Source organism: Acanthopagrus latus, chromosome 14 (assembly GCF_904848185.1).
Source record: "Acanthopagrus latus isolate v.2019 chromosome 14, fAcaLat1.1, whole genome shotgun sequence".
NCBI classification, from domain to species: domain Eukaryota; kingdom Metazoa; phylum Chordata; class Actinopteri; order Spariformes; family Sparidae; genus Acanthopagrus; species Acanthopagrus latus.
Window position 1 is genome coordinate 12,369,557 of NC_051052.1, and position 25,322 is coordinate 12,394,878.

General features: G+C 41.6%; 1 protein-coding gene across 6 annotated transcripts in view; it reads right to left on the bottom strand.

Annotated features, from left to right (window-relative positions):
* The window catches only part of LOC119032634 (ELKS/Rab6-interacting/CAST family member 1-like), a 124,931-nt gene that overhangs the window by 34,541 nt on the left and 65,068 nt on the right, over nt 1-25,322 (bottom strand). For all 6 annotated transcript variants that reach the window (XM_037122052.1, XM_037122051.1, XM_037122050.1 and 3 more), the window contains 2 exons: nt 20,764-20,924; nt 1,126-1,273 (listed from right to left, as the gene is read on the bottom strand). In XM_037122052.1, the coding sequence (XP_036977947.1) occupies nt 1,126-1,273; nt 20,764-20,924 (309 nt within the window). The remainder of the gene's footprint in view (nt 1-1,125; nt 1,274-20,763; nt 20,925-25,322) is intronic.

Consider the following 25,322-nt stretch of genomic DNA (forward strand, 5'->3'; position numbering starts at 1 on the left):
AACAGTTTCATCCTGGTTTGTACTTCATTTGGTTATTTTATTCCCCTGTATTATTTTGGATTTTCCCCAGCCTGTTTTGTCAGTGACGTTTCCTGCTCTCTTCGTCTCCTGGATTTTGATTTTTGACTACAGCTTACGTTATTAAAGTTTCTTTTTTAGTTCCTTAATCTGACTGTCATGTCTGCATTTGAGTCCTCATCTTTTTGCAAGTCATTACAAAAAAAAGAGCAACTGTAAAACAATAAATACGTGTTTCTGAACATCACAAATACAACAAATTGACTCTTTGTATGAGAAGAAATTTGATTAAGATTTGATTGAAAAAGTCTTATCATCCAATTATTTTCATGTCATTGATGCGAAACGGCTAGAAACACATCTCCACAGCTCTGAATTCTGACTTTCTTGTGAACAGAAGAGAAAAAAAAAGAAGACGAGGAGAACCAGATAAGGACACAAACTGAGAAGAAGTAATACAGATGGAGAGAACTACAGCGAAGAAGAAATCCACCAAACTCCCAGCAGGCTCATTCACTAAGGGGTTGGTTAATTCACTGGACCCACGAGAACCTTTACTGTGTGTGAGTGTGTCCCTGAGTGTGTGAATAGACCTCTGTGTGGAACCACAGAGGCATTTGGTCATGTTTATATCCTTGTTTTTGGCCTGGCTGAGTGTATACATATTGGTGTGTGCGTGCGTGCAAGTCTGTGAAGGTGTAGCCATACCAGCAGAGTGACGTGTGAGGTTGTGTGTGTTGGTGTGAGTATCTGTGGACAGAAAATGTAAATAAATACAAATTCATATGAAAGTGTTGTCAACTGAGATTTGTAGAGCATTTGAACTCTGTGTGTGTGTGTGTGTGTGTGTATGCATGTGGTGAGTGTGGGAGGGGTAGGTTAATCCTAAATTTACCCTCGGTGGTCGGAGGACTGTGGTCACATCTGGACTCAGTTTCTTTCTGCCTCTCTTGTTTTTCTTTGCTCCCCTCGTCATTGCCACCTCACCTGTGCTCCCGTTCTCGCTCTCTTTTTTTTTTTGGTTTTTCCTCTCCATCACCTTTCTCTTTTAAATAACTGACCAAACAACTTTCAGGGTGTCCACTTGGATGTTTACAGTAATCCTACCTGCTGTTTGAGCTGATGAACCAGACTATCCTTCTCCCTCTTCAGAGCTGCCACCTCTTCCTGGGTTTTCTTCTTCTTGGATGAGGAGAGCTCCAGCAGGGCGATGTTGGCATCTTTCTCACTTATGGCTGCCAGCAGCGCCTCTTGCCTGCACAGAGAACAATCATACATTTTGTTAGCAATACTAGAAATGTACTTAATCAATTTGATGTCACTGAGGCCACACTTGAGGGGCTAACTGTTTGAATTTCTGAACTTTAAAAAAAACAAAAAAAAAACCACGTTATTTCCTGTTTTGTTGAGTAGGTTTCATCCTCATGTTCTGTTTTATACTTCCTGTCTTTGTTTGTTTCCTGCCTATTTTTGATTGTCTTTACTGTACACTCTCTGTCAGTTTGTATGTTTTGGTCCTCATGTTGCTTCTGTGTATTGTCATATGTTACCCAGTCCTGTTTTGCTCATCATGTGTCTTCAGTGTTCCTGGTTTTGTTCCACATACCTTTGCAGTTTGTTCTGTGTTTGGTTTTTGTATGTCTCTCATTAGTTTTTTTAGATTTGTCCCAGTCTGCTTTGAGTCTGTTTTGTCGCCTGCTTTTCATTTTTGGAGCTTGCCTTTCGTTTTTCAACCTGTCTGTCTTGCATTTGGGTCCTCTTTTGCCAAACCTGACAGCTGTGCAATATGACATTGAAACCATTCAATGGCGACATCTTTTTCTTGAAATCGTTGGGAATTTCCTGCGGATTAGGTAACAATTTTCTGAAATGTGTTTTTACAACTTTATGAGCACCACACCAAATCATTCCAGTCACCTCCCTTGGTAATCAGGGTGGAGACAGAAAATCCAGAGAATATATCAAAATCTGGACAAAGGAAACCAAAATGATCTGCATGGTTGGATACTAATTTGTGTCAGCTTTAATGTCATGGTGAATCCATGACCTGTCAACAAGTGGAGTCCTCTTACTCAGAGCTGATTTAGGAGGATATAATTGGAGTATTTTTCCAAAAATTAGGGCCTTCCTAGTGTGGTGGTGGTGGCCATATGAGTCGCTTGTTTTACAATCAAGTAAAGGCAAAAATGGCAACAAATATTTGTATTTCACCCCCTCTCAGCTTGAATTTTTGTCCCTTCTGCCGCAGAACTACAAACATCTCTTTCTAATTGCGGAAAATTTGTAATAACGGGGGAGACAGTTGGCAGTAAGAAGTGTCTTGCTTATGAAAACTTCAGCGGTAAACGTATTGGAAAAACGGTGACTTGGAGCATATAACGTAACTGAAGTACTAATAGCGGATGGTATTTGGCTCCAAAGCTACAAAAATGAGCAGTTAATCATTGTGTTTAACTACCTTTGAATTTATTTAACAACATGAAACCCTCCCACTCTGTTTCCTGAGGCGTATCTCTCTCTAGGTCAGGTTTCCATCCAAAGGTACCACAAATTTTAATCACATTTTGAGGAAATCGGCTAAAGAAAATGTAAGTAGTTACAAACAGTAGGAGTTGGATCATCAGGGCAAGAAGCTGGTTGTGCACATTCTGTGCTCAAGAATAGTGCCCAAAAATGTATATAATGTAGTGTTGGAAAAAACCTCAAGCCAGCATCTAAACGTTTTAGGAAATTTTGTTTTTTCAAATGTTGCCATATTCATGAACCATTTCTAATGCACATAAAATATGTTGAAGGAAACACAGCTTCTGTCTGAGCTTCCAGCCCTCTTGTCTCTCTCTATCTCTTCCCCCTGCCTGGATTGTCAGTCGGGCTGACAGATAGATAGCATTCCATGTGGTTAGGAAGCAACAAGCCGCATCCCATCCGTCCCATCAGCCGCAGATCTGGCCGGGCCTCGTCTGAGGACACCCAAGGTTCTGGATTCTCAGAATTCTGTCCATTTCCAGTGAGAATCTAAATCATCGAGCTTTGTCCTCAATCCCACAGAGTTCAGATGCAGCAAAAGATGCAAACTTGCATATGAAAGAACAAATATGTTGCCTCTCTGGCCGTTTCTCTGAATTTTGCCTCTTAAATATGTTGTGTTTTCATGTAAGAAGAAGACCTAGTGGTGCAGTGAGGAATGCAGAGATGAGAGTGTCTAAGTGAAGACAGATTACATGTTTGGACTGTGCAAAGACCCACAAATTCTTTGGTCAACCTCACTGACCAAACTGTTGGTGTACAAGTGTCCCATCATGCATCTGGATCGAGGGAGTTGGAACTGGGATTCTTAGATCGATTCTTTAAGCAATTCTGGTCACTGTCGGACTGCCCAGTTCCTTTTAGTCAGATACTTTACAGATTTGTGATGCAACATTTTGAAAAATAAGTGATATTCTGAAATTTGATATCTTATTTGCAACTTTGGTTTCTTTGGTTTATTAATTCATCCTTACAACTTTTACTGCACAATATAATTAAGTTAAGCCTGTTTCAACATGCCCCTGATCATTTTTTTTGTGGGGGGGGATACTCTGTCACTTCATCAGGTTTCATTGAAGTAAAACATGTGAACTTAGACTGCTTTATTCTCTATAACATTTATTTTCTTCATTTTGCAAGACTTTGGGACAGTGTGACAGTCTTTTCCTTCCACACATGATACACACACATACTGAATACTCTCACACACACACACACACACACACACACACACACACACACACACACACACACACACACACACACACACACACACACACACACACACACACACACACACACACACACAGAGAGAGAGAAAGGCTAATGGAACATTAGTCTTGTTAAAGCTAACAGTGCGCCTAGTTTTATACCATATCTGAGAGTTACCTGCCAGCACATGGCACTTATAAACCCTGGTGATAAAATGATATTTATTCCAGATGCACTCGTCTCATTCTGGGCCGCTCAATGGCTCTCCCTTCATCTCCACACACACACTTAAAACACACTCGCCTTGGCCTTCTCAGCTTGCAGAGCTAAACATGTGCTTATAACAAGTGCTGGTTGTGGCTACTGCTGTTGCTATGTGATCATTAAAATCTGTTTCAAGTGCAGCTCTCTTTTGCCAAATCTTTAGATAATTCTGCTGTCAGAGGGCTCTTAAAACAGAGTATGCTCTCAGTTCGGCTGGCAATGTGTCCTCACCACTGAAAGTAACAAAGACACTGCAGCCAGCGCGATGAGGAAGAAAGGTTCCCAGTGGATCTGCAGCCTTTAGATCTCTAACTTTCCTTTCAAGTCTTTCCTTTCTGGAGCAATATGGAGCGCACAGTGGGATAAAGGAAGGTCTAATAACGGCGATCAAAAACAAAAAAGAAAGCTTGCTAAAGAGGTCTCACACACTCAAATTCTCCTTATTTTGGCAACATCTTCTGGCAATCCCACAGATTACTTATCTGTGTGTGTAGTAGTGTGATATATTTGCCTCAAGATTTAATTCAAGTGTAACTTTGTATTACAAAAATACCACTTAAACGCAGCCTCCTCATTGCTGTCAATGAGACCAGCCCACTGTGTTGGCACAGGTGGGTTCCCAACAAGGAAGCTCCAGCAAAAAAAAAAAATGCAGGATTGTTGAACCTGGCCCAACTTTTGTCACAGACGACATCCTCCAACGATGTAGTGAGAAGTTAAAAAATGTCCAAGGCCACAATCCTGGTAGATTACTTTGTAGTGTGAGTGGGGTAAGTCACCAGTTTACCTCGAGATATAAAAACACTTGTAATGTGAATGTAATTAATAGGTGGGTTAAGGCAAGTATCAGAACATGTTCAGAAAATGTTATCACATAACTGTAAAGCAGCTTGGACAACCAGGAACACTTATGCTATATTACAATATCCAAAATCTAAGACAATATAAAGTCTCATATCATGAGAATGATATATTGCCCAGGCTAACATTGGATGTAAATTATGAGCTGAGAAAATGGCAACATCGTGCAAGTTTCTCACCAATTCACTCTCACTACCTCTCGCCTGCTGTGAATTTCTCATCCCTTTCTCTTCACCTCCATCCCTCATCACATGTTCTATCTCCCCACCTCTTCTCTCTCTCCGTCTGTAAAGAAGACAGGAGGCATTCTTTCCGTTGTTCGGCAGTCGTGTGCCATGATGTCATCGGCTGTGCGACAAGGCCGATAATAAGCAGACACACACAAACGCACCAGGCACCTGACCCCAACCCCGACACACACACACACACATGCACACACACACGCTGAGGCTCTCTCCTTCCTTTAACCACTTAAGGCCCCTCACTTTATCAGAAACACTAATGCCTGGTCTTAGATCACACACATATTTCTACACACACACCAAAGCAGCTTCCCGTGTGTGCTGCATTATCTCTTTCATGCTGTCACCCTCTACTGCAATCTACAGTGTGTGTGCGTGTGTGCGTGTTCAAGTGACAGTTGTATGTCTGTGTTTATGACAGCATGTCTTCCTGTAGGTGCGTGTGCACTCATAAGGATGTACTTCATGCGCATTTCAGTGTGTGTGCATGTTCACAAGTTGTCTGTGTGTATTCAGGGCTTTATCCAGCGCATACATGTGTGTAAGAGCGTGTGTGTGTGTGTCTGTGTGTGTGTGTAACGTAGATTCTGCCCAGTGTGACATTGGCCAGTGTCTGTCTAAGACAAACACAGAGCTATTTTAGAAATAATCCCCTCTCTCTCTCTGCTCTCTCTTTCCGACTGGACGAAGCAGCCCTCCATTGTTTTCCCTGACACTGTCTGCTCTGGTTACACAGGAGGCTGCTCGGAGGACGCCAGAGTTTACTCTTTAACCCCTGCAGGACGTGGTGCGTGTCAAGCGCGACCTCATTTCTGTGAAGGGAGGTTTGCATCCACAAAAACCCTTATTCTAGACTAACGCTAGCTAGATGCTGCGGAAGGCTTTCTACCCTCATCGGCCAAAGTCAGGAAACTGAGTGAGCTCTGAGGCGAGAGGCTGGCGACGGGGGATTTAGAAAAATGTGATTATCATATTTACTGTAATGATGAAAGCTGTGCGCTTTGGTTTGCTTTAAAACAAATAAAACTGAATGAGCTTTGGTTGCTGTCTTTTCATTTCATTCAGACATATTCAGCCTATTTCAGCTGATATAAGCCTTAATTATGTGGAATTAAGCAGCAGTGACTGGACAGGGCAGGTCTGAGATGTGTGATCAGAAGATCAAAGAACCTGCAAATCAGAACCAAAATTATAACACTAATGGGGTGCTAAGATACAGCATAAAAGAATCACTGTATTAAATTTGTATAAGTTTGTAATATTAAGTTTATTTATGCTACAGCTATAGGGATTAAGGGATGTGGCCACCTGAGGTCAGTTTAGCCTCAGCTGAGTTGCTTGGGGGAAGATACAAGATGTTTAAAACATGCAAAAGACCTGATGATCCTGAGAGAACAATACCACGGATGCGTCAATGAGAACCACGTATACATGCACTGTAAGCACAGTGTTTCAGCTTGATATGAGTTTGTTTTTTCTGATGGAACAATTACAGATTTTGGTCCATACCTGAATTAATAATGCCTTCTGTAGCTTTAATGGCAAAACAGACAATTTCTCCAGTATCATTGCTTAGCATTCCCAAGTGGTATTACTGTTGGCACAGCAGTTGCAAAGACAACTGGCTCCCTTTCTGTTTTCCTCAGAGCCAAGCAATTACCAACAACATGGGTAACAGTCCATTTGTTTCCAAATTTCTGTGGAGAAATTACCTCTATCACTTTGAAAACAAAGACAGAAGAGAGATGAATGTTCACTGAAGAGGTAAAGAGAAACTGTCATAATGTTTTAATTCACACCAAAAGTAATAATTACAGTGCAGGTTGGCATCAGGTTATAAGAAAACACTAGAAGAATAAACATTAATTTAGTCTATAAAAAAGGCATGAAAGCAGACAGGGTTGTTCCCTGAATCAAGTCGACATTTTCATGTGAGATTTGGTCAGGCTGCAGACAAAATTGCGTAAAGAGAAAGTAAAGCTCATAGGGAACCGATCTAAGTAAAGATGGTGTGATTATTCTACAGTCCTTTATTTATCCTTCATTTATTTCATCACAACAAGTTATAGTAAAAGAACTAATTTAAAAAGTTGAACTGAAACGAATGAAATTCCAACTTAATATCAGCAGGGTGACAAACTTAGCACAGTCGCATGCACGCAGTACAAGCACAGTCTTGAATCCGGTCCAGAAGGAGAAGGAGAGAAAGGTTGTGTGGAATATTTTGAATAACTGAATTCTATCAAAAGTTTTTTTACAGAAAAAGGAGTGGAGGAACAGGAGGGCACAGCTGGCTCTCAGTGGTAGCTAATGCTGCCTGCAGGCGTGCACACACACACACACGCACACACACACACACACAGGCGTTTTTATCCTTCATTCTTTCTTTTATCCTTGTTTTCTCTCCTTAAACATTCTCTATCTTTTCCTTTCTGTCAGTGATTTGCTTGATAATCAGGCGGCTTTTTCATCGAGAGACCTCACACGCACATGCACACGCACGCACACACACACACACACACACACACACACACACACACACACACACACACAAACACACACACACACACACACAAACACACACACAACGATGACAAGCTTTGGTGCTTCTGACTGTGCATAATCTACTTGTACGCATGGATGTAAAATTAAATCCATTGCTAATTCCTTCTTCTGTCTTGACTCTCTTCAAGTCTCTCTGTCTCCCTCTCGCTCTCTTTCTTCTTTCTTTCTCTCTCACTCTCTCTCTCTCTCTCACACACACACACACACACACACACACACACACAGCTCTACTAGTTTACTCTCCGAGTCTCCAGAGTGAGCCCTGCAGAGTAGTATTTCTCTCCCAGCTGACAGCTTCTGTCTTGGGGCAGATAACCAGCAAGTACTTGGCCCCCCTGCCTATTCTCATCTACTCTGTGCGCTCTCTCTCTCTCTCTCTCTCTCTCTCTCTCTCTCTCTCTCTCTCTCTCTCTCTCTCTCTCTCTCTCTCTCTCTCTCTCTCTCTCTCTCTCTCTCTCTCTCTCTCTCTCTCTCTCTCTCTCTCTCTCTCTCTCTCTCTCTCTCTCTCTCTCTCTCTCTCTCTCTCTCTCTCTCTCTCTCTCTCTCTCTCACACACACACACACTTTTGAGGTGTGGACTGCTGCTATGCCTCACAGCTCATAATAGTGAGGATAGAAAAATGTTAATTCAGAAGTTTTATATACCATTTAACATACAAACCCAGCTGACTATATTAACATACAGTGTATGTATCTGGCACGGAGTCAAGTGCATCTTGAAAGAAAGTGTTCTGAGAGTCTAATGCCTCTAGCTGCATCACACACAAACACGCTCACGTGGGTTTATAGCCCTACAAGAGAAAACACAGGGCCGTGGACGCACACATCAGAGAGGGTTTTATGAAACATTTGTCAGTGCTGCTCTGCCATGTGTGCACCATCAAAGCATAGACAGCCAATAAAGCTTTAGTTTATAGTAAACCATTTTACGGCTGCTCCCTCCCGCCAACGCAAAGCCTCACTTTCACTAGATTATAACAGGAGTTATTAGAGAAAATGATCGACACCTACAGCAGTCGTTAACTGCATTCAAAACTTTGAAATTGTTCTCGAGGGCTACTTTAAGCCAAGCACATCAAAGGGATAATGGGACGGTGAAAGCGCAGAATAATGATAAAAATGATCATCGGGAATTACAGTTAAAGATTCCCTTTAGGCTTTTATTCAATGCCAAAAAAACAAAATGTGTTTACTGATCTGGAAAGTTTACTTGTTTATTGAGAAAGTGAGAAGAGTAGAAAATGTGCACACAGCAGCAGAAAGGTCCTGATTTAGCAGAAACTTTGCTTTATCTTTGACTGACACTGCATAGATTAAAGTAGCCCACTGTATAATGTACAATAACATGCGGAGAACGGCAGGATTTTTGGTGAGATCTTTTTGAAAGCTGAGTGTGTGTGTGTGTGTGTGTGTGTGTGTGTGTGTGTGTGTGTGTGTGTGTCTTAAACTATAGTGGAAGTGGGTCAGAGACACTGGATATGAATGATTTAGTACAGAGAGAAGACAGGACGAGAGACCCTCGGAGAGAACTGGAAAAAGTGAGAGGGTGCGAGGAAGGGAGCGTTAGGAAAATAGGTTAAAGCTGGTGCATAGGATAAGAGAGAAAGTGCATGTGTGTGTGTGTGTTTGAGAGGGAGAGAAAAGCTTCCCTCAAGGAGCTGTTGTACATCAGAGAGGCTTAAAGAAAGACAGCGAGAAGGCTTACACACACACACACGCACACACACACAAACACACACACACAGAAAGAAACAGCATTGACAGGGAAGGGAATAAAATAACTGGAGGATTTGGAGGGAAAACAAATCAAAGAGACATGAGGGGGGGAGAGAGGGAGTGGAATGGGAGGCAGAGAGACAAAGGCGGTGAGAGGGGGAGAGGGAGAGAGACAGAGGAGGGCAGGTGGGACTACTGCATGACAGAATGAGGATCTGTTCTTGACACATTTCCCCTTTTTTCTCTTGAAAAAACACGCTCTCCTCTTCGCTCGCTCCCTCACCCTTTCTCCGTCTCTGTTTCTCTCTCACACACACACATTTAAACACACACACTGTGACTAATAAGAAAGGTGTAAAAATGCATTATCCATGGTCTGCGGGAGTTTGCTCTTTCCATGGGACCACACACACACACACACACACACGCACACACACGCACACACACTCGCAGACTTTGAGAAGTGTGACTAAATTTGCTGCTTTGTCTTCACTCTGCTCCTTTACAGTAAATCCATTTCTGCGCTGTGCCACGGAGACCAAACATCTGCTTACAATCTGTCAACACAAACCAGTCACAGTAATGGACACCTGCGACTCCCGAACGCTGATGAAAGAGGATCTTTAAAAAATATTTTCGCTTGATTTGACAACGTGAGAGCAACAAATGTGTTCCTGTCGATCTACTGTATCTATACACTCTCCCCCGTGGTGCTGCTTCGCTCTCCTGCCTGCTGGTCAGAATCGCAACTTCACACCTTTTTCAGACGCAGTAAACTTAAGCAAAGGCGTCAGTGATGCTCAAAAAGAAGTGCTTGTTGCCTCATTGATCACCATCCAGAGTCAACACCATGAACGTTCTCTTTATAAAGATTAAGAAGCAGATCGATCCGTACGGTTAATAACGTTCTAGTTCCTTTCCATAGACAGGTTTCCCTGACAAATAACGTGCATTTCCATCCACTAATGTTACCCTAGTTGGGTGCATCAAGACAAATAGCGGCTGTCAAACCTCAAACTGGAAAACAATGATGCTGTCTCCTTGCTGTTAATCAGATGTTTTCCTCTGCTGCGATCATCTGTCTCTTCAGTAGATAGTAGTTCAAGTCACATGTTTCAATAAAAAACACCAGCAAATGGAGCACCTTGGTAGCCAAATGTTTACAGCACATAACCCCACAGACACAAATTCGTGCAACCGTCAGCAGTTATAATCCAGCCACCAAGGTCGAATAAGGATATAATGCACCATACCAGTGATTTCTTCCCTTTTGCGACCATTTTTGTGGTGTTTGAATGTATTTTAATTCGCCTTTCAAGCAGCCATTGGCCTCTACTCTTAAAACTGACATATCTCAAAAACAGCAATCAAAATAAAAAATACAAATAAAATAAAAATAAAAATAAAAATACATATCAAACTATCAGCCTTATATTTGCATTTCCATAGAATCATGACTAAATGCAGCCACAAATTATCATGTTTAAATTGTACACAGGTGGATTCGAGTTTTTCTATCTGCTTCTATCTTGTTTCAAATAAAGTACTTTACAGTGGGAAAATAACCAAATAATCTGTGTTTTACATACTGCAGGGCTTCAGTAATGAGTTTCACAGGAAGTTCTCACACTGGTGGGACGCAACACTGATGACAGCCATGGTTAGTTGCAACAAAAGACTATAAAATGACAATTGTTTTCATTATCTTTAACAGCTAACATTGCTATTTTCAGGACAAAATAAAAGCCAGATGATTGACTTAATTCAGTTTGGCTGAGAAATAATCCATTGTTTCATTTCACTTATCTCGTACGTTCATGTGATCAGTTTCTTTCTTCCCTGTGTGTATCCGTTGACTTGAACGCCTCACTGTGAGCCAACTTTACCATTAAGGAGGATAAAGGCTTAAAATGGAAACAGCTTCTTCACATTGTAGTTGTGCAGTAATTTATAACTGTGATTACACCGCTGACATGAGAGCCGTCGGGTTATAAGTCTACCTTTCTCTCGTTCCATCTGACATCTTTCTTACTCAGCATCTTTCTGTCTTCTTCAGAGTATCAATCTGTCTTTAGTCTGACCTGTTATCCTCTGCCTGTCTGTCTACTACGGTTTTATTACTTCCAGAATAGAAATGTAATCGTTTGGCACTTGTAACATACAATCAGAGGCTTCAAATAAAAAAAAAGAATGTTTTGTTTTCTACTTTTTGATATGTTTTCCCTTTTATTGCTCCCTCTCCCTCTTTAATTGCTGTTTAATGATCTGTTTGATGGCCTGGCAAGCATAACCTGTAATCAGCCGAGGAAAACAGGCGAGTTTAGAGTTTTGCCGCATCCTTTTTTCCTTTATCTGTTCTTTCTCCCCACTTGTTTCTTTTTGTTCTGATGTGTTTGGTTCTCGTCCATCTTTCTGAGCATTTTCGCTCTTGTTCTCTGCTCCCCGTGCCTGTTTTAAATCCTCCTCTGATTCAGCTCAATCCAGTGTGCTTAATTGGTGTGAGAGTTCTATTATACATGTGCAGATTATACACGCAATTACAATAAAGAAGAGTCAGCACTATAAAAGGAGACTTTCTCTCTTTTTCTCTGCTGTATATTCAGACGAAGATCACTGGTTTGCATGGTTTCAGGGACTTTCAGAAACCCTGTTATTTGAATACAACGTCTAACTGCGGCACGTCTTTTTTATTGCTTCTATTTTCCTGATTCAATCTCTCACAGGGGAGAAGAGGAAAAAAAAATCAGAAGAAGACAGGCAGAGCCAGAGAGAAGAGGGCAAGAAAGGCAAGCGCAGAGGGCGCGAGAAAAATGGAGAGAAAAGAGAGAGACGGAAAGCGAGGCGCCCTGATTTGAGCTTGTAAGACTAAGTGTCAAAACGGCGTGCCCCCTTTTGTCATACTAAGCTCTCAACATGTCTGTCATACACACATAACAAATACACACACACACACACACACACACACACACACACACACACACACACACACACACACACACACACACACACACACACACACACTTGCTTTGGCACACTGTGGATTAATCTCATTGCTGTCTGAAGGGATCAAAGCGCTTGTTTCTGGCTTATGGCAGCACACCATAAGTATGTGTACATGCGTTTGTGTGGGAGGATGTATTTTCATGCATGTGTGTGTGAGAGTGTGTGTGTCTGTCTGTGTGTGTGTGTGTGTGTCTGTCTGTCTGTGTGTGTGTGTGTGTGTGTGTGTGTGTGTGTGGGTATACATCTCCAAGCATTCCTCTGGGAGCAAAAGCTTCTAAGCAGTCATGCTGTCTCATCTGGTTTTGTAAGTGACTGAGTGTGTACGAGTGTGTGCCTTATTTCTGAAGGCAACATGTACTTCTAACGTTACTGATGGGATAGCTGTGTGTGTGTGTGTGTGTGTGCGCGCGTGCATTTGTGTGCGCGCAGTCACATTGTTAGTGATGGATTTCCAGCTGTGATGAGCAGAGCTGTTGTTCCATTGAAAATAGCATCTTTAACTGCATGCACACAAGCAGAAACATGCAAACACACACACTCACTCACACACACAATTGATTAGTTGCAGTATGTAGAGACAACAGTGAAGACACAGGTAGACAGTTAGAAATACAGCCTGACAGACAGAAATCAGGCAATAATGATGTTCCCAGACTGACTCTGGCTCAGAATGGAGGGATGGATTGAAAGAGGTGGGGGAGGAAAGGAAAGCAGGAAGGATATAAAGGATAAAGGTTGATGAAGGAATGGAGGGAAGGAGGGATGGTAGGAATGAAGGGAGGGATACGGGGAGAGGTTTGAGGGTAAAAGGGAGTCCGGCTGGGAGATAAAACAAAGAGCAGAGCAGCAAAAGAGAAATAAATTGAATTTATAGTGTTCACCTTGAGGCATCATCCAAGCTCTCACTGCAGGAGGCTGAAGACAGCGCAGCAGCTTGGTGTTTCTCCAAATAGTTTCTTTATAGTCTAATTGTGTATATGGGTGCAAAACACAGTGTTTGTGAGTAAATCGACTCAAACTGTCCACTAAAAGCTTTCCCTTTGATATTAAGTTTTGGGAGAATAGATCCATCACTGTGACGTCTAGCTAACGTCAGTCACCTTCAGGTAGTCAGCTGGAGTCATGTGACAACAACAAACTTGTTTATATCTGTTGTCATTTTCAGACGTAACTGTAATTTATATAGATGGTGGTCCAACAGATCCAACCTTACTGCTGTGCTTTGCTACCATCGTTGAGAAACCAATTCTACCCAGCAGCAACACCTCACTGCCAGTTGGACCAACTACTATTGGCAATGTAAGGTAGAGTCAAGCAGTAATTTTCTTCATCACTTTTTTGTGGCCCAACAGGTAAATTATTTCACCTGCCAATTATTATTGTTGTTATTTCATTACAGTATCAAATATGAATATTTGACAGCCCGTCCTCATCGCCAAAATGATCACACAGCGCCACCGTAAAAGCGGTGAGCCATAGGTATTGTTAGATGGCAACCTCTAGTGACTGTAGTTAGTATAACAGCAGCAAAGGAGGAAGTCTAGTGGATCATCTAAAAAGCAACCCCATAAAGAGGATGTCAGCGGGTAAAACAAAAAAAAGGATTTTAACCAGTATGTAATTTATTTACGTAATTTAAAGCAACAGTATGCAGAACTTGGCCTTTTGTGCAACTGGGAGCCCCCTGCAGTTTCTGAGTGCAACACCGCTGTTGTAAATACGAATCCCAGGTCTGTAACTATTTGTCAGACGTAATGTAGGGTGCAACTTCAAACAAAACCCATTATGTCATAACAGTGTTATGTTTTGAAATGTTGTATGTTGAAGTAAACGTGTATGTGATCCTACCCTCTCACTGATGTTACATAGCGCAGACACAAGTGTATCATATGACTGAAGCCCGGTACGCCTGTCGCTGGTACGCTGCAACAGTCATGATTTTTTTAATGATATATGTTGTTTTGGTCACTGGGAATTCACCTAGACCTTGATCTAGACGTCCACATTTATAGAGGCTGTTTTGGTTTTAGATGAATGGGATGCAATCACCTTGAAATAACATGAAAAAATACGATTAAATTGTATTTCAGCTACACGACAGAGAGAATTTCAACCTGGAAGTTATTGTAAACAAAAATGGTGATTGGTTGTATGAAAGATCCTGTTCCAGTGAACAGATTTTGACACTGCTGGCAGGTTTATATAGAACACTTCAATGAATCACAACACAATTACACTATCGGATTTCTCACAGCCCGAGGCAGCCTCCTTCACACAGAGAAAACAACTTAAATATCATGTTTTATTTCCTGACTAAAGCGATCACAAGTAATGTGAGTAAGTAATGTGTAATGTGTCTCATTTTGTTCCCTGTTGCTCGCAGCATTGGCCATTTGCAAAGGCAAACGAAAAAAAATTGCTAACATGCATCAGGAACCTTTTTTTTTTCTCTACTGGCTCTTTTCCTTGTGACACATGTGTGTTTTCTTTTGTAATAAACGGCCTTATTGAGCATCATTAATGTTATCTCCATAACTACCTTGCAAATAAACAGAAATCAGTGTCTCGCTGTTTTATGTTTGAGAACATTCGCTGCAACAGATGAATTCTGATTGCTCATAAAAATGTTGCCTGCTAAAAATAATGACCAATAAATTAGCCAAGATTTTTGTGTAAACGATGAGAAGTGATACTGCACAAATGCAAGGGAGGAGGACATAACGTAAGTGGTTATACATTCAGTATATGCTGAAGTCTGAAAGAGTGATGGATTAACGGAAGGAGCGAGGGAGACTGAGACGGAGGAAATATAATTTCTTCGGATATCACGCAGTTTTGTTGGCTCGACTTAGTTGTTGTTGGACAGCTGTCTTTCTCCTCTTTGCTTTCCCTCCTTTTCTCTCCCCCATAAAAACATTTCTTCTTCTGTTCTTCCATTTTATTATCCTCCTACTGCCCCCCCCACACCAAAAACAGATTTATAACTCTCGCCCTGACCTCTTTCCTCGCGTTCCTTCTCCTTACTTTGTGTCTTCTCCTCTCCTGTCCATCTTCTTTTCTCTGACCTCATCTCTTGTCCAGACATTCTCATATCACATCCAAACCGTCAGCGATATTCACACTAATTCAACTGACTGCTTTGAAATCGAGAATTATTTGCTGTACCTCCTTTTTAAATGAATTTTTCCTCATGGTTTTGGATGAGGGTGTCCTAACGAGTAAAACACATGAAGAATGCTTTCGAACTCATGCAAAGGGATTATATTATTTTTGCTCTACATCACATCATATCATATCACTCATAGTGGTTCTTCAATTATTTTGTAATCTTGTGGCTGAAATAATCAACATTTACTAAATCAATAAATTTACAAAAATCATATAAGAAATAATCCAAACCACAACCATTACTGTAAATTGTGTTGATTTGTCATCAAACGAAGTTCTGTTCAAAATATGCAACGATTCTGGGGGGAACCCTGAACACCGTCTTTCAGGCAACACTGCATGACGTGTTTGAAAACAACTGTTTGAGAAAAGTTACTCTAAATTCACTGACTGCTGGTTACAATATTCACAATACATGATGTGATGGGATATGTTTTCTATAAAGTTGTTTGGCATGTTCTTACCTTGAACTGAGTCTCTCAGGCAAAGCAAATGACATGGTTGGAAACCACTGTTTGAAAAAAAGTTTCTACAAATCCAATCACTACTGGTTGCAGTATTCACAACAAACCATGTGATTTCCATTAAGTTCAGAGAGGAAAGTGAAGATATTTGTTGAATTTTTTTAGGCATGTTTATGCCGTGAGCTGAGCTTCTCAGGCAAAGGCAATGACATGCTTGAAAACTACTTTTTGAGGAAAGCTGCTACAAATTCACCAGAGGGGAAAGAGTTTGCAAATATTTACGAGAGATCATCTTAGATTACAACGTGATTGCAGTGTGGGTTGCAGAGACATTTTTTCAAGCATTCGTCATCATGGTAAAAACACAAAATTAGCAAAAATTTGCAGATGATCCTTTTATTACAACCCCTCGAAGGGTTATTTAGGGTGAAGTTCTTCTTTTTTCAAATCAAGGGTCTAAGGATTGATGCTGTTGTATCCTGCAGAGATTTTAAAAACTTTTGAAGCAAAAAACAAGTAGTTTCAAAAACGTATTCTCCCGATCTCTACTTCTAAAATACTCTCGAAAAAATAAAGTTACAAAATAAAGTGATCCGAACACAAACCTGTACCGGAGGGACATAAATGTGTGTATGAAACAGCAGCAGACTGAAGTAGAGATGTGTGTTAAATGTCAGTAAAGCAGAACAGCGGAGAGTAAAATAGGCTTTAATTCATCCAGATTGGGATTTCAGACCTGACGCCCTGCTGTTACACACACACTGTCAGCACATTCCTCCAGCTGGCTGCGACACACACACACACACACGCACACTCCGAACTGTACAAACACATGACAACACACATGCCCACAAGCACACATGAAGCTGGGAGGAAAACGAGCGTGTGCATATTTAATGTACGTATATCACAAAGAAAATATGTCTGTGTGTGTGTGTCTTTTACGAGGGTGTGTGTTTGTGTGTGTGTATGAAGGTCGCTGCAGATGATTTATCAGTGGGAAAGACTGGGAAAGGCAGATGTGTGTATCTATGTGTAGCTCTATTTGTGTATTTTCACACTGCAGATGAGCGTGGTGCATTTACATGTTTTTGATTGGTTGTACTATACGTGTGAAGATGGTATATATGTGTTCATTGGACACACACACACACAATTACACACACATTAAGAATATACATCAGGGACTGAGGGTTAGCAAAGTGTTGGAATAAAGAAGACATATATAACCAGATGGTGAAAACTGTGGCACAAAGATAGATAGACACTCACACAAGTATTTTACAGTGTGTGTGTGAGTGCGTGTGTGTGTTCAAAGCAATAGGAGAAGGACAGGGAAGAAGGCGAGAAAGCGAGACAGAATGTCATATTCCAGCTGCATGGGAGCTGAGTGAGTGTGTGTGTTAATATATTCAGTCCCAGAAACCTCTGCTACATGCCGTATCGTATATCATGTCTTACAGTAACATTAAACCTTACACCGATGTAAAACTGGGCAACAAATCAGACATCAAACCCTGAAGAGTTACGGCAGCCCGTGTGCGCAGAGACAGTTTCATGTGCATTACACTAAGATATATGGACGCACAGGACGCAGCCACCTTAAACATCTCGTGTTTTACATGTGGGAGAAAGCCAGAGACAAATGACGTATTTGCTGACCAAACCCCAATGTCTTGTGAAAAATACGAGCAATGGCGTAATGTGCATAACTCACCGCCAGACAGCCAGCAGCTACCTGAAACATCTAACCTTTCCACTGAAGGGGGAACAGACACAAAAACACACAATAACCCAAATATGTGGGAAGAATATTCTACTGCCGCCTGAAAAATACCATGTATTATGCAAAGCAGAGCCAAAGTGTTGTATTTTTTTCAGAAGGTTGTCAAATAATCACATATGAATGCAAAAAGGAGCTGGAGGCGAGTCATGGGATTTCCAGTGTGTGAGACACTGGAGCTACTTTTGATTAGAAAACAGCAAGCATACAGGTGAAAAACAGCAGAAAAAGTGGGTGTTGGTAACCCACAAACAAACCATGGGCCAATGAGGTCCACTGTGCCAACAGTAAATAAATAATATCTTAAACAATCAATACTGGTGAGGTAGAAATACTGTTTCACACAAGAAGGAAAAAGTACAGACACACCTTTGTAACACCTACTGCCAGAGGTTTTTATGATTCAAACTAAGGAAAAAATGGGGATTTATTTACCACTTGGCAATGTGTGATGCAGATTGTATTATTTTATAGGTCAGTTAAAGCTGCTCCAAAAGGCAACAAAACACTCTGTTAGAGTAACATCTATCAACATAGTATATAGTCAGACATGGTAAATGAACTTTCTACAATATAGGACTTTTAAGTCAAATGAAAGACGTCACATAAATCACATATAAGTTATATATTCTTTGCTTCAGGACAGAACGTTTAAGGTGCAGTTATCTATTACAGAAACACCAGAGACGATCGTCTGTGAACGGTGCATGGAAACACACATTCACACCACAGCGTTGGGATTCAGTGGTGGCTAGAGTTTAGTAGTGATGTTAACCACAATGGATTTATACACATATGCACACATGTATGCATAAATAGCAAAGTTAAACGAGGGCAAAGACTGAAACTGCTCACTGGTGAAACTTAAATCTAATCTACATGTGTGTAGGGTGGTCCGTGTCTATTTGTAATTTGTTGTTGTGGATCTGTGTGGTCTATTTTTGTATGTGCAGGTACATGAAGTAAGAATGGATGTGTCTGTCCACTCATGAATGTTCCTGTTGCACAAATATTCAACATGGCGCCTGTATTTTGCTTAAAAGCAACGTTGGGCACATCGGCAGCCAATAAATCAATCGTGAAGTGCTTGCACACACGCACGCTCACACATGCAAATTCACGTACAAAAACACAGCCACGCATTCTGAAGCGCTGATGCTTGTAATAATGGCACGGGTCGTTACCACGGCGATAAAACGGCCAATAACTTGCTCACCTGGCCTGTGAATGGACAGGCTGCTGGACGGACACAAACACACACACACACACACACTCTCTTTCTGTCTTGCTCTCAAACACAAAAGAATTCAAACTTGGTAGAAAAACTCAGAGGACAGAGTGAAGGAAAATTAAATCACAGCACATGCACTTATTTTTCCCATGATGCCACAGTAAAAGATAGTCCCACAGCGTGTTTAAACACGCAGGACATGCTAACACGGACATTATCCTTGGCTTCTATTTCAGCCCAAAGCGTCGTTCCACTAAATTAGGCCTCATTGCAGGGTCTCAGTGAGGATGTAAAACAGCAGAAAACACACAGAATCGTCGGACTGCTGGACTCCTCTTAGCTGCACTTAAAATCCAAACCCATCTATTAAAATTACATTAAAATTTACGCTGAGTTACAGTGTGTGCATGAGTGTGTGCGGGTGTCTGTGGATGTGATCAATCACATGAAGAGCTGGGCAGCAGTACATGGTTATTGCATTAACACACTACTTACTTCTATGGCTTTAAAGTGCGGGGAGAAAGAGAGAGGAGATAAAAGAAGGAGAGGTAAAGACAGGAAGTAAGAGGAGAGAGAGCGTTGATGAGGTGTCGGGTGAAGATCAAGTCAATGTGAGGGGCGACCACCTTCCTGGAACACTGGAGCGACATGGGAAACTGCTGTAGATATCATAAGAGTTGCTAATTTCAGGGAAAGAGTTAAAGGTCGTGTCTTTTAGAAATAAGAGTACCTGACACTGGGTTGGAAAGGTTAACCTGTATACACAGAAAGTGAAGGAGAAACTACACAGGGAAGGGAATCCCAATTAGAATTGGTTGTAAGTTCAAGTGACTGTCCATAGCCAAGCGTTAGGCAGAAAGACAAACCGAGACAGTTATGATGAGTTTTATTTAGCTTGTGTCCTGTTTGAATTGTTTTTGTTTTATGATGAGTTAATGAGAAAATGAGCCCTGTCTTAGTACAGTAAGAGGGAGAATTTTGAACTCAGGAGGTGTAGAAATGTATTTTTCTGTTTAGTCAAGAAAACAGAAGTAAAAGTACATAATCTCTCGATATTTTGTGTGTTTATTTTGTTCATTTCTTGCACTAACAAAAGGTAGCTCTCCGACTATGGCTTCTTGCAAAAACAAAGTGGTATTACAGACAGGACAACTGAGCTGTTTAGCATGCCAACATGCTGTTGATAATGTCAGTTGATAATTGATAATTATATTCTGGGTTACTACGAATTCGGGTTTACATACTTAATTCTGCTTTGATCGGTTAGTTCACACACGCCTGAGCCGTTCATCGTGTCTCTGGTCGGCTCCATCATGTTTTCAGCTACCAGTTAGCTTCACTTCTACAGTGAATGTAGTCATAAATTACGCAAGTGTGTGACATGGTGATGTAATGGGATGTGAAGAAGTAACTGAATTAAAGGCAGAGCTACTGACGAGCTGTTTCAGACACTCCAGGAGCAAGAACATATAACACACTACAGCAAAGGGGGAACATGCAAAAGCACAATATGTCTACTTTACTATAATGGATTGTGGGCCAGTTGTTAAATAGTGACATGTGTTATCAAAGAAATTGCCTTAAAAAATGTTCTACTTTGTGTTCTGTCAGTGGTGTGTCTTTGAAGACATGACAAACGGCTGACTGAGTTTGCACCCGTCAAAGTTAACATAAATAAGAGTAATAAAACGCGTGTTTTTCTGTTCTTACTTCATCTCCAGGACCTCCTCCAGGTGCTTCCGCCTCTCGGCTCGCAGGGCGGTCAGGTGACCTTCCTTCTCTGCCAGTGAGAGCTGAGTTGACGACAGCTTGGCTTTCATCACCTCCAGTTCCTGCTTCACCTTATCCATGGCAAGCAGCAGGTCCTCCACCTGACACACACACACACACATCGGAGGACATTTCAAACCTGACATCTTGATTTCAAACTTCTTTTACTCAGTGTGGTATTTTGTGTATATGTCTTTTTTTTTTCATTGCTTTATCTTTCCATATCGATGTTGGAGTTCAAGTATAGGTTTTCTTGTGTGACTCCATCTGTGCATCTACAAGCTACTCTGCTTTTGAAATGTTACACGATAATGTCTCTGTTTTTACATGAGCTGCTCGATTCCAGAACATCAAACGAGTATTTTTTTTCTTCTCTGTGTTTTCTTTTCTCCCTTTACCTTGTTTGTCTTTCACTCCTCCGATACATATTTTATCTAAGTCTCTCTGTGGTTGTATATCAGTTCGTCAGTTTAATGTCTGTGAGGTCCAAATGCCCGAGGTCACTGTTTTTCTCACAGCGTGACGATGAGCTCGCCTGCAACCACACACACGGGAACACACACTGAACAGAGCTACCCACGCAAATTCATCAGCGCACACACACACACACACACACACACACACATCTTCTCTTTGGATAATTCTTTCACTTTTCCTATTATGTACACCCTCTTTCTCTGATGTGTCGAAGATCAAGAATGTTGGACAAAAACATTCACAAGGATACAAAAAAACAGATCATCAGTAGAAATCAGATAAAAAAAAAAAACTCTGATGATGAGATGAGTTTTAAAAGCAGATGCTGCTCACAGAGAAGCAGGGACCAAGCAAAATATATGAGTCTTTTCATTTAGGCCGATGAAAAATGGAAAAGAGGCTAAACATGAGAATGGGTAACCTTTTCTCCATTCAGTCTATCTGGTGCAAAGTGACTTCTGGGAGAAGATTCTTCTGTCAGCTGCGTACAGGAGGTTCGCTATAATGTCAGCACGAATGTCAGCATGAATGAACAAATGAGCACAAACCAAGGCCTGATCCAGAGGAAGAAGCCTTTTACAAACATATCCCATGATAGCTGTACCAGTTTACAGTAAGTGCATTAGCTGCAGTAATGTACCATATTCAGCTACTCTATCTTTCCACTCAACTAAATGTATCTGGATGCTCGAATTTTTCAACATACTGCGTAGTGCTGAAAGTCAGATTTTTTAACAATTTAAACCTCGATATAGTCAACATGTTTTATGCATTTTCTGGATTGATCCCGTATTCTGTCTTCTTTTGAGATCTGCGGTTCTGCAGAATTAGTACTTAATTCCTCCTTTACTTAACTAAAAGATCTCAGTATTTCTTTTCTCACCAAGAACAACTTCAACTGACCATCCTGCATTTCAATAATCTAATGAAAAAAAGGCAGAATAAGACATGAATAAATGATAAAATGAACAACAAAAAGCTGGAGGGTGAGGTTTGTGATGACTCTTTGTTACCTTTGACCACCTAAAGCCGGCTTTGGTGAACTCATGCATTGGAATGTCAGAGAGCTGCGTACAAAAAGAGCAAAGAGAGAAAGAGACAGGAAGATGGGACAGTAGAGAGAAAAGTGGAAGGGAAGCAGAAGTGAAGGGAGAGAAAAAAGGGATACAAAATTGGGGCAAAAGACAGTTTGAGAAATTAAAGGGAGGTAAGGAAAGTAGAAAGAGCCAAGGTGGACAGAAGGAGGGGAAGGTGGGTATGAACAGTGGGAAGGAGAGAGAAAACAAAGGGGATTAAGAGGAAAAATAAGTGGGGGAAATATAATAGAAAACAACAAACATGCAGGGTGTAAAAGCAGAGAAAGGGAGATGAGAAAGAGAAAGTTGTAAGAATGCTCAGGTGAAAAGACAAACTGTTCAGCTACAGGTGAGAGAAAGCAAGATAAACAAATGCTAATCATACGAATGACAGAGATAGAAGCAGGCAGCAGGCAGCAGGCAGCGTTAAAAATGCAGTTCAGGAGAGGAGAGGAGAGGAGATGGAGGAGGGTAAAATAAGGACACAGAAGAGTGAAGGATGAGAGGACAAGAAAGGAAAGGGAAGAGAAGAAGGAGATGACTGAAGTACAGGAGGGCACGTGAGGAAAGGAAAAGAAAGGAAAGGATGAGAGAAGGAGTGGAGAGGAGTTAAGCGGGGACATGTGACCGTAAAATAAGGACAGCGCAGTGAAGACACTGGAGGGGAATGGAGGGAAGAGAGACCTTTGGCTGACATCGGAGATGTAGAGATTGAAGGATGGAGGATGGACGGATGCAGGGAGGGGTGAGGAGTGACGAGGCCCGGCTGGAAAAGAAGGAGCTGGAGGAGTACAGCAACCCCTTCAGTGCTGTGTGTGTGTGTGTGTGTGTATGGTGTGTGTGCGAGCGTATGTGTGTTTAAGAGCTTTATTTAAAGAGGAAGAAGAAGGTGCACTGAGTTCAAGAATCAAAATTGTCTGGTTAATAAAAGACGGAAAGCTGGAGACGAAAACGTCTGTCTTTGGTTTTTGAAGAGACAGAGTGTGTCATGCTGTTGACTCATTTCTCTGTCACACACACACTCTCTCACACTCACACACACACACACACACACACACACACCTTTCTTTCGATCACACTAACTGTAGTGACTCACGTCTCGCAGAAAAGGTTTAGTATATTTTTATGTGGTTTTGGTCTATCCATGGGACAGTCCCTCACACATGCAAACATACACACACACACACACACACACACACACACACACATGCGTGTGCGCATTGTCAATATGTGGCTCCATACTAAAGGTGCGTGTACCAATATGCAGTCAGCGTGTGTGTATTTGTGCGTAAATGTGCCTGGCTTGGCTGCATTTGCATGTGTGAGTGTGCCAACGCTATAATAAGCAATGCGTGTGCCTTTGAACAGGCCGTCCTCATTAAGGGAGGAAATTGTCTCTCCCTCTGTCATCATTTTATAAATCATTATGTGAAAGCTTAATTGCAGTGACGCAGTTGTAAAATGGGAACACAAAAATATTTATTTACAATTTATATATGGACACGTTTCCAGTTAGAAAACCAACGTCGCGTCCATCTGGCTCCTGCTGAATGCGCCGCTGTGCTGCGCCGCTGCACTGTTTAAACAGCAGTTAGCACTTCTTTCCGCCATGTTTGTGTGCATGTGTGTGTGTGTTGGGGGGAATATGTGTGTGTATGTTGTGTATTCCTATGCTGTCCATGTGTCTGCGCTGAAAGGCTGAGTTAGTGTTGTTGATGTTGGGTGAGGACCGCGCTGAGTGTTTGGCTGCCATCTCCACTCGTTCACCACACGCTGACGTTTCTACTCCTTCCTCCTTTCACTGAAGCATTTTAGCATGAGGACGCTCTCCAGCACCCTGTCCTGCTCTAAATGGCCTCAGCTCTGTCTAATTGAAGCTGCCACTTGTAGCGCTTTTGAAGCATTTCAGTGTATCGCCAGCAAATTAAATGTGATAGCTTGGAACAATCACGGTAAACAAATTAAGACACAGTCAACTCCAGGAGGATAAACATGTTGGATGTGATTTATTCCACCTTTCCTTCACTTCTTCCAATCTCTCTTTCGTGAAAATCAAAGCCTTTGGCCCACTCGCTCTGATACAGGACCCAGATCTTCTCTGCAACTGTGTCTTGAGCAAACATTCCCCAGGTAAACAGGGTCATTGGTAACAGGTGATACTGTCATGATGAGGTGTAATGTGTCCTCCTGCCAGCTTTTCTGGCTGAATTGTCTTAGAAACTATAAACCCACGGGACTTAACTCAGGAACCAAATGAGACAGTAAAAGTCCCTTTGAAGTACTCTTGCTCACATTCCCATCAGATCTGAAGAACCATGACGATTTAGCAAACGTATCTAATAATGGATTAAAAAAGGATGGCAGCGGTTGTGATGCAATGTTTACACAATGTTGTTCTCTGTAGTTACTGTGGATGCAATGAAATGACTGCAGAATTAAAAAGAAAAAAGAAAAAGAAGAAAAAAATGGAGACTATAAAGTCCCAGAGCGCTTGTCTCCAATTGAATCTCCTGAGAGTTTCATGGTTATTTATTCCTGCTGTTTTAGGTTACATGACACAAACGGAAACTTAAGTTAAGTTTCTCTTGCCTCACCCCTCCCTCTGCCCCTCTGCCGTCCACTCAGCTCATTCACACACACTCTCCCGCTGTATCTTGCTTTTTTGAGTACCCTGCCGAACAACATGCCCTTAATGCCAGTTGCAACCGGTGCTTGTTACCTGTGAGAATCAAGCTACAAAGCGGAAGCAGCCATGAGGTTTGTGTTTGACAGATCAGCTCCGCAAAGACTGCCCCGAGAGTTCCTCTGCCGTCATACCCCCTGAACGTGGACTTTTTTTTGGCCAAGGAGTCAAACAGCATAAATGCAGTTTATGTTCCTGAGTTTTTTTTTAAAAGCGGTTCCTGGTCACCCAGAAAGGTCGCTAAGTTGGAAACTGGCTATACG